This window comes from Rhea americana, unplaced genomic scaffold (assembly GCF_003343005.1).
Source record: "Rhea americana isolate MKP2758 unplaced genomic scaffold, rheAme1 scaffold_565, whole genome shotgun sequence".
Lineage (NCBI taxonomy): Eukaryota > Metazoa > Chordata > Aves > Rheiformes > Rheidae > Rhea > Rhea americana.
The window spans coordinates 47,211-66,089 of record NW_028186718.1 but is presented as its reverse complement, the minus strand read 5'-3'; the positions used below and the strand labels follow the sequence as shown (position 1 = coordinate 66,089).

The 18,879-nt window shown below is 40.1% G+C and overlaps 1 protein-coding gene across 1 annotated transcript in view; it reads right to left on the bottom strand.

Moving 5' to 3' along the window:
* FANCA (FA complementation group A) overlaps window positions 1–18,623 on the bottom strand; it is a 36,370-nt gene extending 17,747 nt beyond the window's left edge. Inside the window, exons 1-21 of the mRNA XM_085318951.1 lie at window positions 18,566–18,623; window positions 17,905–18,014; window positions 17,195–17,267; window positions 16,553–16,695; window positions 15,833–15,928; window positions 13,549–13,622; window positions 12,323–12,435; window positions 11,491–11,573; window positions 11,010–11,043; window positions 8,554–8,620; window positions 7,845–7,957; window positions 6,819–6,895; window positions 6,182–6,323; window positions 5,511–5,644; window positions 4,427–4,537; window positions 3,874–3,969; window positions 3,682–3,741; window positions 2,092–2,180; window positions 1,629–1,689; window positions 1,491–1,540; window positions 258–334 (exon numbers count right to left, since the gene is read on the bottom strand). Of these exons, the coding sequence (XP_085175077.1) occupies window positions 258–334; window positions 1,491–1,540; window positions 1,629–1,689; window positions 2,092–2,180; window positions 3,682–3,741; window positions 3,874–3,969; window positions 4,427–4,537; window positions 5,511–5,644; window positions 6,182–6,323; window positions 6,819–6,895; window positions 7,845–7,957; window positions 8,554–8,620; window positions 11,010–11,043; window positions 11,491–11,573; window positions 12,323–12,435; window positions 13,549–13,622; window positions 15,833–15,928; window positions 16,553–16,695; window positions 17,195–17,267; window positions 17,905–18,014; window positions 18,566–18,605 (1,843 nt within the window). The 5' untranslated portion in view covers window positions 18,606–18,623. The remainder of the gene's footprint in view (window positions 1–257; window positions 335–1,490; window positions 1,541–1,628; window positions 1,690–2,091; window positions 2,181–3,681; window positions 3,742–3,873; window positions 3,970–4,426; window positions 4,538–5,510; window positions 5,645–6,181; window positions 6,324–6,818; window positions 6,896–7,844; window positions 7,958–8,553; window positions 8,621–11,009; window positions 11,044–11,490; window positions 11,574–12,322; window positions 12,436–13,548; window positions 13,623–15,832; window positions 15,929–16,552; window positions 16,696–17,194; window positions 17,268–17,904; window positions 18,015–18,565) is intronic.
* Window positions 18,624–18,879: the final 256 nt, after the last annotated feature.

The following is an 18,879-nucleotide window of genomic DNA, read 5'->3' as shown; positions in this document are numbered from 1 at the left end:
GCTCAGGCATCATTTGCAGCCTCTGCATAGCAGAACAGAGCTCCACATGGACTGCAAAAATCCCACCCAAGCAGGATAGGCAAAGAAAGACAGTATGGCAATAGCTGTTTAATACCTCAATAAGACATAAATAACATGCACATATTTACATATAAAGATCTGAATTAAAAACTTACAAAAAATACATGAGTCATTTGAAATATTCACTTTTTTTCAAATTAAGGCATAAATTTTGAGGGGGAGGGAATTGTTTTTACCATGTAAGAGTTTCTCTTTCATAGCACAACAAGCTTGTATGTATGTGGAGTACAAGTTTGAGGGTATTTTATCAGCTCTGTAACAGAGGCAGAAAAAAAATGCATTTATTCTACCACATAACCACATTCAAACTTCAGATTTATTAAATATAAGCATAAACAAYAGCTATGGTATGAAAGGCAATTACAGAGGTTCCAGAGCACATACTGYGTCTGAAGAACTTTTTTAATCATCATCCAACCTGAGGGTCAGATATTTACACCCTGTGCTTTAATAGCAACTATTACACATGTGTAACATACTGTTCATACAACACTACATGTGTCATACCCAGGCACTAATACACCCTTATGTGATCCTAGTCATATACTACGTAAGAAATATGTAAGTTATGCAACAGGCAGTACTGACACATCTCAAAGGCATCATGCGATGGAGATCAAAGTTTGACTTCCAATACCTGCTGGGAACACACACAGTACTAAAATGTATTAYATTAGGGTGCATAAAATTCAGGTGCTTCTCTTATAAATCTAATTTAAAAAAAAAATCAATCTTATTAGAGTCAAGGCTGGAATTACAWGGCAGGACCAAATGCCTCATTTGTAGGCAGTGTTACTGACATTTTCTCCATTATAAGCTACAGAAGAATTACTGGATTTAAAATAAAGCATTACAGGATTTAAAATAAAGCTGTTCCTTCAATGCAGAAAAGCACTTCTAAAAATGCATGCAGGACAAGTTTGAGTTTTGAGAGGGGCTGTGTTCTCCTGGGGCATTATCCTACTGTCTCATAAAAATAGTTCTTGAAATATTAACACATTAAGTTTTATTCTTCCCTTCTCCCATACTCCTTCCCAAACAAACCAGCTCTTCACAGGGGGGTCTCACCATCTTACTGAAATTTTATATTCAGTAGTATCCTCTAAAGTTTGTACAAAAATATATCTAGCCTGTAGTCAGAGGGCTGCATATTTCTTCTAGAAAGTGTTTTTAAAGCAGCTAGAGAACTAATTACAAAACCAAAGACATTCACCTACACAGATAAGCTATCCCATCCACAACCTGCAGGCCACAAACGAGCCTGGTCATGAAGCCATGCCAAATGGGTTAGCCAACACACAGTGGTTTGCAAACAAGGTGTCAAAGCCTCAGATAATCTGATGTAAAAATCAATTATTCTGAAGACAAAGTCCAAAAGCACAGAAAACAACACTGGGCATTCTCAATACCTCTTTAAAGCGTCTATAAAAACCATGTGCACGTCTGGGGTTTTAGGCAGCTGCAATAGAAAAGCAGGCAGGTTAGGAGTGAGTCACCTTTCTACAAACATACTTCTAAATGGGAGGATCAGAAAAACAAATACTAACCACACGTGGCCTAAGCAAAGCAGGAAGAAACCGGGAAGTATAATATGGTCGTCTGAAAATACTGAAATGGAGGATAAAGATAAAACATTAACAATCCCAAAGCACCAAAGTGCCATTTCATTACCTCAAGATTTACTTGGGTTCCTGCAAATAAGAMATATCATAGTAACATAACTAATCACAAAAAATATCAAGTTCAGCTTAGTCCAAAAATTATTCTTTTTTTTATATATATATATAATAATGGTAGACTCCTCTTGCAGGTGTGCACATGCTTTTTTATCCACTGCAGAAACACCCTCAATTTAAGTAACTACTGAGGAAACTGATAACGTCTGAAGAATTTCTCAWGTCTTCCTTTGCTCACATCCTCATTTTTTTTCTGCTTTGTTATTCTGATTTGGACTCTTTTCCTCTTTTTTTTCTAAAAACAGCTAAAAAAGTTTTGATAAACGCATAGTACCTGGCTTCTATCACAGATGTTGGGATCTTCTTCGTATTTTCAAATATCTGAATGGCCTTTTCAACATCACGAAGTGCCTGGCCCTGGGGCTAGCTCACACAAACAACAAGGAGAGAAAGATGATTCGAGAAATCAATGATGTCAGTCATCTTTCCTGCTGTTTTTTTAGGGTTAGTAATAGTTGTCTGTGCTGTGAAGGGAAGCAACTGAATAACAAACCAACTGATACGCAAAGTAAAACTAACAGAAAATATAGGACCCGAAACATCAGCCTGTGTTCTACATAGCAGCTATTCTGGGTCAGCCCAAACATCCACGTAGTTCTGTATTCAACTCCTACAGCAAGCAGCAGATACTCCTGTTTAACAGCCCTCCACGGGGACAATATCGTTTCTGTTCTGAATTTGTTGTACTGTTAAAACTTGTTTTATTTCACACACTTCAAATTAGGATCAATATTCTTCACTTCCAGTCCATGCTACTAGAACTACACTCCACGCAGAGGAACTTCAGCCCTGGGTTTCTCTTTTTCAAGCTGTAGGACATCTTAAACTGCAACAACATATGGTAGTCCCTTAACTGACAAACAGATTAGACACATTTGGAAGAAATTAAATTACATTTTCACTTGGGACTTTCAGTTCACAGGACTAGATTCCATTGCTGTACATTCACTTACCCTGACACCAGCCTGTATTTCATGTACTTTGGTTTATTGTTTATTGACTGTGTAAGTGAGGAAACCATATTTGTTTTCTCTTATGCTCCTAACCTGCCATATTGTTTTAGCTGGTGATCCAAACATAGAAAGAAATGCAATTCAGATGGAACAATAAAGCCAAATACTCCCCTTCTGATTAGTATTATTATTCAAAATACAACAATGAACAAGAAAGAGTGAAACCGCAGTCTGTAGATCCACTCCCCAAATCTCCTTTAAATCTGAACATTTTGAATAGAACACCAAATAGATGCTACGTAGTATTGAAGAGAATTGAGCATGCTTTCTCATGTGATCAAATCATTAGGTACACATCCACACAGGGGAATATCACCGCTCTAACCAGTTGGTCTACTGGCAGGCCTAACACAGCCCAACTTCCTGCAGATCTATGTTCTGCATCTCCCCATCTCAGCAACCTCACTTCCCCTCATCATACACCACCATTAGGTCTCTCCTTGTCCCTTACATCTCATTTAAATTCCCTGATACAATCTTCCATTTACTTAATACATCTCACAGTCAAGGATGTGGGAGAGGTAGGCAGCACTTTGCAGCTCCAAAAAAAATGTGCTGACTGGCTAGCTAATGTAGGTGCRGCTTGGCTAGATGCTGCCTAATCGTTCAGTTCCTCTGCAACCTCCCCCTTGAAATACTCACCAGGGTCTGTCCTCTGTGCAGGACTAGTTTTCACAAAACATAGGAAAAGCTTCCATATTTGTGACCTCTAACCCTTCTATCTTAAAGTTGGAAGAGATCTGGCAACGTGCTCAAATAGTAGGGAATGGCAGATAGGAGAACAACGCAAACTCTTTTCCACAGGAAAAGAGATATCATTGATTAGAAAACCTTAAAAAGAGAACCAGTACCTGCACAGATTCATTTGTGGAAGATAAATCTTCATAGAGCCCCATGTCTTCTATAGCAACCTGTGCGAGGTTACAGAGAGATGGACACTGTCATATTGTTACAGCCACTATTTTGACAGATCCTAAAAAAAAGGAAAGAAAGAAAGAAAAAATTTTTTTCTTTTTTCCTTCAAACAGACAACTTTTACTAACCTTGAGATCAGCCAGTCTGGTTTTAGCCAGTGTAATGTACTCCAAGAGAATAGACCGATGTTTTGTTGGCACAACAGGGGGGTACATTATATGGACCTGAAATGTAACATTCAAAACAAATTTGCCGTTTTTATTGGAAACAATTGTCAACTGATCAATTTTTACATGCATTTACTTCAAAGATTCTGCCTAGGAATAACGATATTATTGCCTGTTTTAAGAAAATCCATTTTCAGGGCAAATGACACCTTTTCTCAACAAAAATCACCAAAGCACTTAAACTTATCTGCATGAAAGGAATTCACCTTCTTGTCAAAGAAATGAAAGAATCTTGTACTAGCTTATTTCAGGGAGAAAACATTTTGAGTAATTTATCGGAAGTAATGCAATTATAGTAATAATAATAATATACTGAACCCAGTCAGAGGCACGTAACGCAATTACTATAATTACAATAATAATATGTTGAACATAGTCAAAGGCACAAGTATGTTAAGTGGAACAGTTCTGTTTCCRTCTTTAGAAAACAATCTCTTTTAGCTGCTTCTCACACCTTCAAGTATGGGGCTGCTTCAAAGGGTACCAGCTCTGACAGGAACTCAAAAAGGAAGACCAGGGCCTTCTTACTGCTCGCATGGTGACCTCCAGCATTCCCAAATGAAGCCTAGAGGCGGCAAAATGACAACACTGTCTTTCAGTGGGGAGAGAATCACATGCCAGCACTGTGCTGAACTCAGCACTGAAATCTCAGCTATCAGATACCTATTTTCTATCAAGAGACACTTTCTGGAGARAAGTCTCTGGAGCACACTCATAGAAGCTTCCACAGAAGTTTCTTTTTCAGTTTCCAGAAAAAGCTACCATGTCAAACTCAAAGTTCATTCTGACATGGTATGATGAGAACACTCACAGTAGTTAAACAAGCAACACCAAAATGCCCCAAAGGACTGAGATTCATCAGGAAACAGCAAACGTACAGATTTCTACACAGCATTAACAGGACATTGTAAGGAAAATAAGCCAGTCTGAGACCATACAAAACATAACTGGTTTACTTTTTGATACATCCTGCACACTTTATCAACAAAGGCTCAGGTCAGATTTGCAAACTCATGCAAAGCAATTTACAGTATAAAGGATACGCACATTTACAACTACAGGCTAATAACCCATTATCTGTAAGGTCAGCTAATAGACCAGTTACATGCATGCATGCATACATCCAGGAAACAGGAATGCTTCACATGCAATAATCCACAACTTATGCAATAACAATACTGCTGGTTATCAAGATACTAAAATACACACAAAATTACAATTGTGTCAGGAATGCAGACACGTCATTCCTGTTTAATAACTACAAAACTCAGGATGGACTTGAAAGATGAAAGAAGGGGAGACCAGAGAAAGCCAAACAAATATTTTCTTTGTAAACATAAAGGAAGTAATAAATATTAAACTATTCCTAATATCAAGATGATCGCTTATTACTTTTTTCTTTTTTTTTTTTTTTTTTTTTTTTTTAAATTCCTGGCTCACTTTGTCTGATATTAGCCTTTTCCTGTGTAACAACACATTTCTTATGCATGTTTCTTGCACATATAGAACTAAGATCATTATGCCTCATTTAGTCTTACCTTAAACCATTCAGAGTAAGGCATGAACACAGCAGGGCCCTCTAAAGCAGCCTGACGAGCTATCAAGAACACAGTGATCATATTTTCCATATCATAATTTTCAAAGGCCTTTATCAGCAGACAACTCAGTAGATCTAGAAATATAAAAAATAACTTTGGACTTCACTCTTGACAAATGTGCTGGAATTTTCTATAGCAAAAGACGACAAGGAAAAGGAGGACACACATTGCAGCTTAGAGAATCTTTGGGACTCATTTGTATCTTTTCATGCATCAGAAAGGCATTTTCAACAGTCAGCAAATACTCTAGGATTTCAACCTCCAAGAACTGCACCAATTCTGGCAATTAAATAATCAGTAAGATACTCAGAAGAACAGGGTCCAACAGCAAAGGTGAGACAGAAGAACTAAGCTTCAGTAACTACTACTTCAAATGAGGTTAGTTAACAAATAACCATTCTTCGCTGTATATCAAATTTGAGGTTTAGCACTCATGTCACAGCTGACTCTGAATATGTGAATAGAAACACAGAGTTCCTGTTATTCTTTCCCTGGACTACAGGAATCTCAAAATAGCAACTATGAACCCAATACTACTCCAGCCAGTGTGATTTCCCTGTTTAGTATCTGAGATCACATATTAGCTTCCAAGCTTACCAGTACCTACTTACCTTTGAACAGCTGCTCTGCTTCAGCCTGGCAGACTACCAGCGTGGAAACACAGGACAGCACATGCTGCCAGTTCACTTCACGAGTCTCCAGAACTTGCTGCAGCTGGCAGATCGACTCCTTTGCAGTGAATGCCACAAACARCTGGAAGACAGTGATAGCAATTCATTTTAGCTATGACACATAGCCTTCTGTAAAAGTGAAATACACAGTGAAGATTAACATGCAGGTTCCTTTTGCATCATTTTTGAAAAAAAATTTTTTTGCATGCATGTTTCACATCAGATTTCCTGGGCCAGATACCTTTCTGGCTTTGAATCTGAGCTGGTTAAAACAAACAGCAATTTCCACTTTTTTTCAGAAGTGGCATCACATTCTATAACAGTGAAAATTCACATCTTTAATTATCTTTGTTCTTATCAAGAACCTTTGCACAAACAAAAATCCTTTTAGTACTTTTTCTTCATGCTACATCCTGCCAGCAACTCCTGGCAGCTGATTCAGATTCTGCAAGTTTTGAACAATCCCATCTCTGCCAGAGAGCAAGTGTAACAAAGAAAGCAATAGAGATTTTCAAAAATTTCACTGAATATGAGACCAATATAATAGTGTTCTCTTTGCAAAACCAGGAAGACTTACTTTGCGGTATAAGGTAGTAAGCAGTGAACAAGTTCTTGTAAAGGTCCACTCTCTCTGCATATGGATGGCATCAGACACTGTACCCAGAAAGAAAAAATAGTTTGCTCTTCAGCAATAGTTTAAAAAAAAAACAAAATACTCCAATACACACATCAAACACAAGATTTCCTCCTAGCTTTGACAGCCAGACACATTGCAGATTGCTTGCTGAAACCTTCCTTGCCCATTCATCTTTGGAACACAGGCTATGGAAAAAGACTCTGCCATTTCACYGCACTACTGTAATCTCAAAGCCATTTTTGAGCTCATATTTTCATAGGCAAACATAATGCTTGCATAGAGAATCAGTAAGGACTCATTTTGATAATCTCTTTCAACTGGAAGCCAGCAATGATGACACGGGTCTTCCATCAACAGGTAAGTAACTAGATCATAGTTCAGAGTGATTATTTCACCAAAGATTTTTGCACTCAAACATATTTCTTCCTAAAAACATCAAGCTTCACAATTAACAGCCACAGACTAGAAGCCTTCCTGCCTTTATGCTTGATCTACCAAAATGAACCACAGAGACACCTAGCCAGAAGAAAAGGGCCACGCTTTATGCTTAAAACCAAACACACAAAGGCAAATTTATTCTACTGCTGAGCTCTCTGTGGTATCAGCTCTCCCACCCAACTTCTCAACTCCTTTGCCCAAAATTCCTCTAAGAGCTCATAACTCTCCCATGTCTTCCCAGTAAGGACTGCCATTAGATGTTACTCCGAATATCTGTTCATTACCCATGGGCTGAAGCTGCGTTTCAAAGAACCGATTTATTCGCCTAAAGCCCAGAGTATGAATTTTTAGTCTTCTCTGATGCTGTGCTTATATAGCTCCCAAGGATAGAGCTGGCAAGTCGGGCAGCACCACTGGCTCGACATCCCCCAGAGTAGACCCATTCAGTGAAGCCTCAGTGAATGGCGCTCCTGACCCATCACAAAAATCAGTCCTGGACAGACACTTACTTCTCCTCCCAATTCCYACCTTTCAACAGAGGGCTGTAGGTAAGAACCTCAGTTAGTGTGTGTCTAAAAAATTGMTGCAGGGATTCAGGATGAACTGCACTTTTATATAGCGTCACATTGAACACGTTTAGCCTACAAATGAAATAAAGAAATATTCAGAAATATGGTCTGATCAACACACTGATCATGAATGACTCATTTCTCTACATCTATCTTATTAAATCGACAGAGAAAAATACTTTCTTTTACATATTTTTAAAATCTAATGGTTAATTCATCATTATTAAGCTATCATATTTACAAACTTGAAGCAAATTACACCTCTGCACAGCATGGGAATAAAGGCTAATGTGTACAAAGTGCTTAGACAAAATGGGTTTGGAAGCAAGAATTTGAGGAGGAGCTGATGGCATGTTCCAGGTGTTTCTGCACAGAAGCAGGGTGAGCAAAGCTGACAGGAAAAACTCACAGCATGTTAAGAGGGGATGTAAGATTAATTCCAATACAGCTGAAAAACCCTTTAATGCTTTACTTGCATCTTACATGCATCATCACTTGGTTTAGTTACTATATTTTATTAGGGAGGAGAATACTAAAAATAAGTTACACTGGAGCAAAATGAAAATAGATATTTACCCAGTTTTAGTAATAAGTGTAATAGTGGCAAAAAAAAACACAACAACAAAAAAAAAGTTCCTGACATTATTTAGAATAATAGTGTTTCTTACCAGCATCCCATAGCTTCCACCTTGGAAACATCTTCCTGCTTCTCTTTCCCAACAGCATTGAGCACCCCTAGTATCCCAAACAGATCAAATGAGAGAAACAGAATTGAAAGAAACTGTAACACTAAACAACATGGAGAAACTATGTGGAACGAGCAATCTGTACATCTTTAAGATGGTGATCCAACTAGGAAAATGGGCAGAAGCTGTTCAACATCATTAAACTCTTATGAAAATTTCTCAAAGCAACATAAAGGCTAAAAAAAGAACTGTTAAGCTAACCTTGAACCACTTCAAAAGCATTCCCAGGAATGTGCTAATAATTAAACCATCTAAAAATGCACATTAATTAGCATTTAATTTCTAAACCCAATCCTAATTTGCAGTGCTTGCACCAGCAGATGCACTGTACAAACTGTGCTCCAGAAGAGAAAAAATTCTGGAGGCAGGGATTTCCACAGGTAAGATTTATATTAACAACCCCTTAAAATCATRTTCTTAACCACCCACATCAAACAGTGAGAGAATGCTGCTGTGAATGCCACACATTTGTAACAGCAGKGAGATGTCACCACACCACATATAGCACTACTTAGCAGCATTCCTTCAAAAAGCTAGGCCTGCTCATAAATAGCTGGTAGAGTTCAAAAATGCTAGCAGCTTGCACAGCATATTGCCTTAACATCAGACTACACAAAGCCCGTATGCTTAGAGACAGCCTTTGCTTTGCAGCGTGCTGCAGCAGGAGTTTGGTTTCTTGTCCCATCCTACCTTAAAAAAAAAAAAAAAAGTAAGTCTCCTCTTTTAATAGTGGAAAAGGTTGTTGAGGAGGGCATTAGGATTGTCTCAGTGAAGCACTCTGAAATCTACTGAATTGAGGCAGAACAGGAATCCCTCATGTGCCTTTTGGAAGACAGTCCACAGTATTAATAAGTAATACTCTCCTCCCCTGCAGAAGAATACTTTAAGGTTAAGTAGGGGAGAACAGAGAAAAGGAGATAAACTCTACTTATCCTTAGCACAGGAGTTCACTACAGCAAGATCATTCATATGAAGCAGAGCGTTCCCATTCTACTCTTAGCCTGTCCTTCTCCTCCTGTGAAGGTCTTTATTAATCATAAATTATTTTGCATAAAGTATCCTAATATTCTTCAAAGCAGCTGATTAGTTATTAAGTGAAACTCCCCAAAAGTAATCCTAAAGTATACACTAACAAAAATTCTTGTTTTCTTACATTTTTACATGCATAGACCAAGTCAGCCAGCAGCAGCAGCACAGGCTGTACAAATAAGGTCATATGAAGAGCAGGTTAGCAGACTCAAGCCTGCGACTCCCACAGCAGCTCTTGCTGCTTTCCCTTTTTAGAATTACTCTGCAAGGCATGTAAGACATCCCAGTCTACAGACAGAGCTCTCTGGAAGACAGGGCACAAGGGATCAGGCTGGTGGGGCTCATATGGAAAGATGCAGAAGGGAGGGGARTAGCCCTTGTGTTATGTCTTGGCTTTCCATAATTTTACAACAAATGGAAAGCACTAATTTTTACAGTAGCACTGAGTATGGTGCTAAAACTTGCCAGCAAGAAAAGTGGTAAAGCACTGTCACTAGTAGTGGTAAAGCACTAGACAGAAGAGCAACAACAGTAGGATTAGACTTATATCCTGGTCTAAAGCACATGAAGTGAGCGAGTGTTTTCCTCTGTAGACAAGGCTGTATAGCAGATAAAGCAACTTACCACAAAGCTCATCTGTGACAACAGAAAAAAAAACCAAACCTGGTGTATGTTTAATCTTTTTGCATTAGGATCTGCAATGCAAATTAGACACTACTAAGCATCGGTCCTCAGCAACATCATGACTGACCAGGACACAACAGGTATATTGTCCATAGGACAGTTCTTGAAGATTGGCCATTTAAAGACTAAAAATATGTATTAGATGACTTTGCTCAGCATTAAAAAAAAAAAAAAAAGTTTTCACAAACCATTGGTCTGCAAATCCAAATCATGAATCAGGAATAGTTTACTTGCCTGTAATTCAGTAAATTCAACATTTAATGGACTAAACAAAGTAAATTATCCTAGCTTAATCTCTGCCCTACAATAGATTGGACTGCTTCCAATCAAGCTTGTTTAAAATCAGCTGATATCTTTACCTGATGATGCAGCTGGGAGTGTCAAAAACATGCAGCTACAATAAAAGGCAAGGAATTATCTGCAATGCGAGAAGAAACTCACTTTATAGGAGAGAAGGGAAATGAGAGACAAAGACAGTGATATAAAATACACAAGATAGGAAAAGCATCCTAGACAAAGAACTTCTCCAAAGCCTTAAAGGTTTAGCAAAGAATAAGGAATGTCAGTCTAGCAAAGAATAAGGAATGTCAGTCTAGCAAAGAATAAGGAATGTCAGTCTAGCAAAATATTAATTGCACAAAGCTACAAATAACAAAAACACTTACATGTCAACATTCTTTGTAAAACAGCACGACAGATCTGTTTAAAATTAACAAATTCAGACCATTTAGTGTTTAAAAAAAGCTATAATTGTAGGCAGAAAAGCTAAACTGATTWAAAAAGTTGTTATCCCTTTTACTTTTAAGATTAACTTTTACCACAGGCTTTACTATAGAAGAGATACAATAGACAGACAGACAAGCATTTTCCATGCTTATCAGCATTCCAAGCTTCACATTAAAATGGAAAAAAGCAATCAAGATGAAACCCAGGAAGATAAAACGATGGGCCCTTGAYAGGTCACCTTGGAGAAGCTTTCAAAAATAAGAAAAAAATCTCTGCCCTGGTTTCACCATTTCTTCCCCACACACTCCAGTACATGGACATTGCACTTTGATTGTTGCTCTAAACTCAGATTTATTCATGTTGAGCAATGCACAAACACATATGATGAAACTACTTGTAAATAGTTAATTTTGCCCTTACATGGGGAACCTTCTTGAATTCCAACTTCCTTCCCAGTTCTGAAGTTTGCTGAAAACCATTCTGAAGAAACATGATCACAAAGTCTGCAAATCAAGGAATTGGTGTTTCAGTATCCTTTCTCAATAAAAGATACTCTGCTCTGTTGCCTCCCCATCAGTCTCCCTAAAGGACTCATGCCTGAAAAGCATCATTCTCTATACAGCACAGTCAGCAAGATTGATTGGCTCTCCATTATTTCTTGGAGTAAAATTACTCCCAGGGAAAAGAGCTCGGAAGGATCAATGACAAGAGCCACACAGAAACGTTTAAAAAATAGAGAGACCATGCAATTTACAGTTCTCACGGTCTATCACTGCAAAACTCATATACATTGTACCTGACCAACTGCACTGGTTCAAATGTCTAACTACAGCCTCCAATCAAATTGCTTAGTGATTTTTTTCTGAATCAAAATGCAAAGTAAATGATAGAAAATAAGGGGGGGGGGAATGGAATTGTTAAATTTTTCTGGTCTATCCTGGACAYTTTGCAAAACTGCCATGCTCTTGATCGGAGGTCACTTCTGGCCCCACACATCTTGGGACTACACTTATTTGTGATACTATATTATAAAAGGATATAGAAATTCAAATCTATTTTTGATGATGGGAAAGAGTTTGTTAAATTCACCAAATATAAAAATATATTCCCCTCATTGAAACCATGCAAGAAAGGAGGGCAAAGTGAGGTTCCGTTCTTACTCCTCCGAGCTTTTGACTTGTACAGTCTGCTGCAGACTCTGAAGATCAGCAATCTGACCTCTRCTTTACCAACACTCAGTTCAGTGCCTTGCCTGTGAAAACACGCCTAGAAAGCTCCACATCCTGGGAGGACTCTTCCATCTGCTCACAAAGCCCACAAAGGCTGCTGCAYAGCCACTCCACCACAGTAGGAGGGTCTGTGTTGCTGGGAACAAACAAAAGAACATTCAATTCAACATTCTGTTTTTTGTGATGCTTGTTTTTTTTTCCTCCACCATCATCTTGGACACAAGAAAAGGTAGAATCCCACRGAGATGGGTCTAGATGTGGCATTTCATTTCTTTAATTTGGGCCACCAGAGCTTTATTTGCTCCATAAAGAAGCATAAGAAAACATATCCAAAGAAAATGAATTAATATTAAAATTGTGTGTTCAAATACTTCCCCATCTCTGACATTAAAATATTTCCATTAAAAAAAAAGTTAAAGATTTTAATTCTCCTTTCTAAGATACTACAATAAAAATGTTTTYAAAAATCAAGCTCTTAATCTCTTTGGTTTCTTCAGATTTCAAGTACAGTGAGATCTGAAGACTTTTTTTCCTCTTCTGTAGGCCCATTAACAGACTAGTAAACCAGTACCAAGGGTCTAAAAGATCACTGCAATGTTTCTTTGTCATCATAAGAAAACAACTTGAACTCCATAAATAATAACTGATTTTACTTGCCAGCTCTAYATGAAAGGGCCATGCAAGTTAAAAAACAAAACAAAACCAAAACACCAAAACAAAACCCACTATTCAAGAGATTAACTCTTCCAAACATAACTGAAATGGTGGCTTTACGAAGATAGAAACTCACAGTTTCTGCAAAGCAAGACCTCTGGTCAAGACCAGCATTCATTTGTACTGGCTAAATAAGAATTTCCAAAGCAGATCGCAAGGCATGGGCAGGTGGACTGAACAGCTGRGTTAGTGATTCCTCTCCTGCAGGACAGGGTAACCCTCCATATGCAGCCATTTGTGTCAGTGAAACGAAACACTACATAAAACATTATCTAGAAGTCTTCAGTGGTGGTCCACACTGAACCATTCTGCTTCACATTGCAACTGATTCAGCAGTCAACAAACAACCAATTACCCGATCCTAAACCACGCTAACCCAGGGTAACCTCACAAACCCAGGATAACTTCTTAAATCCTGCTAATCTGATCACTTGCAAGCACCTGACTATATTCTTAGTCCAGAATACTCATGACTAATCCCTGATTAGATTTCAATAGGTTTTGAGAGACTGCAAACCTACAAACCTCTGCTCACCTCTCCAGCAGTTCTTCCAGTCCAACGATGCTGCCTCTGTGCAGCTGCCACACAACTTCCAGCAATGGAGGTTTCTAACAGAATGTCATGATTAGGTCATAGGATGTAACTGACAGTTTACATTAACATTTTGCTAACATAAACTACAGAACCCCATCTAAATTCCATTTATTGAAACTACTCAGAACTTACTAAAGCTGTAACAAATGAAATATCAGATGTGGGGAGATTATATCTGATTTATTCTTTCCTGCAAATTTTTAAGGGTTGAGAACACCAACATTTGAAATTTTCATGGTTATGTAATAAGTACACCTATCTTTTCTGCATCCTCCACCCCCACCCTGGAATAATCTTGATTTTGCACTTTCAAAGGTGCAGCAGCTATCMCAGAAAATAGGTAGTATCACTAAGTTTCAACTCTTGTTAATTCAGATTCAGAAACAGATTAGAGAATTATCACTTAGCCTACTGACTGTTTAGTCTCTGTGAAGAGAGTATGATTCTCTCAAATCCATTTCTCAACAGGAGATTACAGAAATAGACACTGCAACTGTAAAAGCAGAGAGCYCTATGGACAGAAACAGAAAACACGAACACCACTTCAAAGGTCCTGCTCCTAAATACCAGGCTAGCCAAAAAGCAAAATCAGCACTATGCTGAATTTCAGTGTGGATGAAGCAGCTGCCCCTTTTATGCCTTACTGAAACACATCCCTGCAGCTCCAGCATGGAACAGTTTGTCCCTAGATGATGCCTTGTGTCAACAAAACATGACCCCTAGAAATACCAGGAATGGAGAAGACGGTAGAGTAACAATTCCCCTCCATTCCAGCCTCAATACAGAAACACTCTAATCTAGAAACAAAGTCATCCAAGGGCACTCTGATGACTTGCAAAGAAAGAAGTACTTGGGAGTCTTGGGGCACAAGAACCATTCAGAAAGAAAGTCCCACTACCTTTCCACGGGAACTAGAAGCCGCTTCTTAGCATGAGCCTAGACTCCCTCGCCTATACTTTGTCTTCAAGAACTTAATCCTTTACGGTAACAATCTCAATTACACAGCAGTACTTGATTTCTATGTCTACCTGAGAACAAGCAGATTTTAATCAGCCTGTAAAACGCACTGGATTCTATTTTCAGCCTAGGATTGGTTATTTGAAATGACAAAACTCCTCTTTATCCAGGCAGATCAGAATCTTCTCTCTTTCTYACCAGAGTAGCTAGCAACTAAAATTGCCCTGCTCACAAGAAATCCTTAATTCTTGTAAGAGTAGAAGTTATCATAAGAAAACGAATTACCCAAATCAAATCAAGACAATACTTTTGTGAAGCAATACAAACTGTTACCTATTATCACGTTTCTCCCAAGCCACTTGCTCCCATGACCTCACTCAGGCTTATCACAGTTCCCAGATAAATAAAGCAGAGAACCAAAATGCCAAAGACACACTGAACATTGCTGGCAAAGACTATGAGACTGTGTCATCTCATAGCCAGCTGGGGGATTTTCACTGTCTGGTTAATCGATCTGGACTGCTTTGCCCAGAGACCATCTGATGGAAAAGAGTGGGCGCCATACTTCAGCAATAACAGTAAGCTAGTGAAGCTAAACAGGAAACAAAATTATACACCTCAAAGTTTCTATTAACTGCAGTGTCATCTCAGGTGAGTTTAATCCCATTACCCAYGCTGCAGCCGTACAGACACTATTTGCCATGCCCTTTCTAGCTTGCAAAAACGAATGAAAACCAGTCCTGCTCAGTACAAACAGCAGTATTTAAACATCTCCTTTGGAGAGGCAAGAATGCTGTTTGCCTAGCTCCAAAAAAACGCCAAAACTTGACGACCAAGACAGTGCCAACTCTCCTTTGTGGCAGTTTCTTAGTAAAAGTGGCCAGGCAATTTTAATGATTCATTTATTTCCAAATCTCTGCTAAGTCCTCTTCGTAAAAGAAAAGCCTGCTACAGAAGCTAGGAAGCTGCCAGTGAACTTGTTTTTAAAATAAATAAATGAAAACAAAAAGCCTTACTAACACTCCAACATATTTAGAATTCAACTCATGCTTTCAAAAACTCAGAACCTACTCTGTACACAAAAAAAGCTATCTCTACCACAAAAAGCTACCATGGGAAACAGAACGCAAGTCACAGCACTTCACTAATCCATTTTGGAGTCATTCCTTACTTTCACTGAGCAAGAGTTGAACACATCTTACTGGATCCCTCAGAKTAAATCTAAATATTCTGTAACACAGCAATGTTTCTATTGTAGAGTTCTTACCTTCATTTTCCACRTTTCTTGACAGAATAGTGAGCGACAGAACATATTGTTCGCCAACAAATCTTTGACTGTCAGAAGCAAGCATGACAACCTCTTCTGGAACCACACCCAARAATAAAGCAGAAATAATTCCCTTTGTAAATAAGACATTCTTATAAAAATCTATTTTTCTGCTTTTCCCTGTTTACTGCTTTCTAAAGACTTGAATAGCGGAGAGAATTCATAGGCAAGGCTCAAAACCTTTCATTTTAAGGTTGAGTTAAAGGCAGCCAAGCTGACAGCACTGACATCTGGTAACTACTCAGAGGTGACATGTACCAATAGTCATGGCATAGCTTTTGTACAGAATAACCACAACCACAGCTTGCTACATTGCAAATTGAGAAGACTGTTAAAGATAGAGCAATGGATAAAAGAGACCAAACCACGCCAGAGAAGGCTGAGTTACACTAAAGATGGTAGTACAGTATCTGTTTAGACAAGCCCACCTAATATTRTAGCAAGATAGAAAATTTCATTTCCAAGCTGCAAAAACCTAGCTGCTTTCCTGTACAAGGCAAGAATGCCATACTTCTGTGAACATAGCAGACAAATTTATGGTCAATTGGCTGCTCAGGTCCTATATGCATGGTTGATTTTATCAAGAACAGGTAAATTGGGTTTAAAGTCAAACATAACAATACAGTTTTCTCGATAAGCTAAACAAACTTTCTCACTTACTCTCTGCTCCAAGTTCAGCAGCTGTGCTTGAGAGGAGCTTGTGGAAGCCTGGCAGATCTGCTCGATGTTGGTAACAGCATTTTTGGCTGCCAAGATTTCTGTGGGTACACCCAATCTTGAGGCCTGTTCCTGCAGAACAGAGGCTAAAAAACAAAGCAGAAARCTGACAGCATCAGGGGGAGGGAGGTTTGAACATATGACTGTGAACAGAGAAGTCTCAGGCCTTAGACTTCTTCCAGCACTGATGTCATTTATTGCACTGAGAAGTCAACGTTATCCCCTTTCCTGTACACAAAACAGCGGCAGAATAACCAGTACCACAGAGGTGGAGCATCCTTGCTAAAGCAGATTTTGCATTTTAGCCCTGCAGGACTCACAGTGACATTTTAAAATAAAATATTCAAAGATTTGACTGCCAGGTATGTCATCACTGGACATGTAAGGGATGAGCAATTGAGAGAGACAAGGAACAGTGAGAAGAAAATAAAATTGGGATTATCAAAAGAGGAAATAGGTGGGATTAAGCTTGCAGAAGAGTGAATAAGAGAGGAAGGAAATGAAATGCATTTAATAGGCAGAAATGTAGTACATAATGAAAAGTTAATTTCCATTTCTGCCTCCAACAGACACTCTTTCACTCACCTATAAATGATTCTGACCGTACTTTTTGGTGCTCTATACCACTGTCTTCAGCCGGCTCAACTGAATCTTCCACCTTGAAACAGAACAAAATCATATCAATCTTAGACAACTATTTTTCACATATATAAATACATACTTATTAGTTGTGTCATTCTAGGGGGCTAAAGCAACTGAAATGAAATTAACACCTAGCTCCAACACCTCCTGCATGGTCCTGTTAAGGTGCCAAAATCTCTGGCTTATAAGAGACACAAGTACTGTTATTTTCATTTCATGCAGAGAAAGCTTGGCTCAAGTGTTTTTGTAGATATATTACACAGGTTTTCATAAGGACAGTCATATTAGTCAGAAAAGGTTGTCAATCCAGAAAAAAACCTACCATATTCTCAATAAACCAGTTCCAACACCCAAAAAAGGTGTTGGATTTCCACTTGTCCAAATCCAAACAGGCCCCAGGCTTGGTCATTTTTCATCAGTAACAACAAAATGCAAAGGAATAAAATTAAAAAAAAATCTCATCTCTACAATAAAGACCTCTAAACTTCCACTTACTTCTATGGTACTGTTTCTTTTCCCTTATCATAAAAACATTGTTCCTGAGACATTCATTTTACAGTTGTATTAGAAAGGACTGGAGAGAAACCTGTTTACAGCAGGAATCTCACAAGATCTCCCGCCTGACCCTAAGTCCCAAGCCTGCCTGCTCTTACCTCCAGGAGGAGGTCATTCAGGTTCAGATGGCGATCCAAAAGGTGGAGAGCGGCTTCCTGGAGCTCTGCTCCACTCCCAAAGGCCCTTTTTCGTTTTCTGGCTCTTCCTGCTAAGAGGTTTGGATTTTCTTTAAGGATTAGAGCTTGTTTTGGCCCCACTCAGCCAGGCTTCCCTCCCACCCACTGGCGCACATCATACACATGGGCCCTCGCAAGCAGGGCGACCGCACTCCCGGTCGTGCCCCCACGAGCTGTCACAGCGGCAGGAGCAGGGCTGAGGAGGGATGCKGGATGTCTCGGTGGGGCACACGCCGGCCCAGCACGGTGGCCCGATCCCGACGGCCTTGAGCAGGCCCTGCTGCGAGAAGTCACCGGCTCCAAAGCCCCCAGGACCCAAAGGGCGCAGGGGCTGCCCAGAGACCCTGGCACAAAGCCACAGGAGGCTGTGACCGCAAGTAGAAGGTGCCCGAGGGGGACAGGGGCTCGGGGTGCTGCGGAGGGCCTGAAGGGCAGCAGCGAGCCCACCCACAGCTGAGGGAGCGAGCGGCTGCCGGGGGCTGCGTGGGCCTCAGGAGAGGGCACAGCGGGTGCTTTCAACCCCCTCTTCCCCTCTCCCGTCGCTGCAGAGGGGACTGGMGCCGCCGCCCCGGCCCCCACGTACCCAGCAGCTCCCGCAGCCGCCTCCCGCCCGCGCCCGCCATCACGGCGGCGCCTCCCGCTTCCCGCCAACCAAACCTGCCCGCCCTGCGCCGCCATTGGCTGCCCGCCGCAGCGGGGCCGCCGCTGCCCATTGGCTGGAAGCGCGAGGGGGGCGGGGCCACACCCTGCGTCGCCATGTTGGTGGTGGCGGCGGCGGAGGAGGCCGCCATTTTAGAGAGGGCAGGCGGTGTGGGGCAGGGAGCGCCGCGCTGAGGGGAGATGGGGGGGACGCGGAGAGCCGGCCTAGACCGCCCGCAATGACCTGGYGAAGGGCAG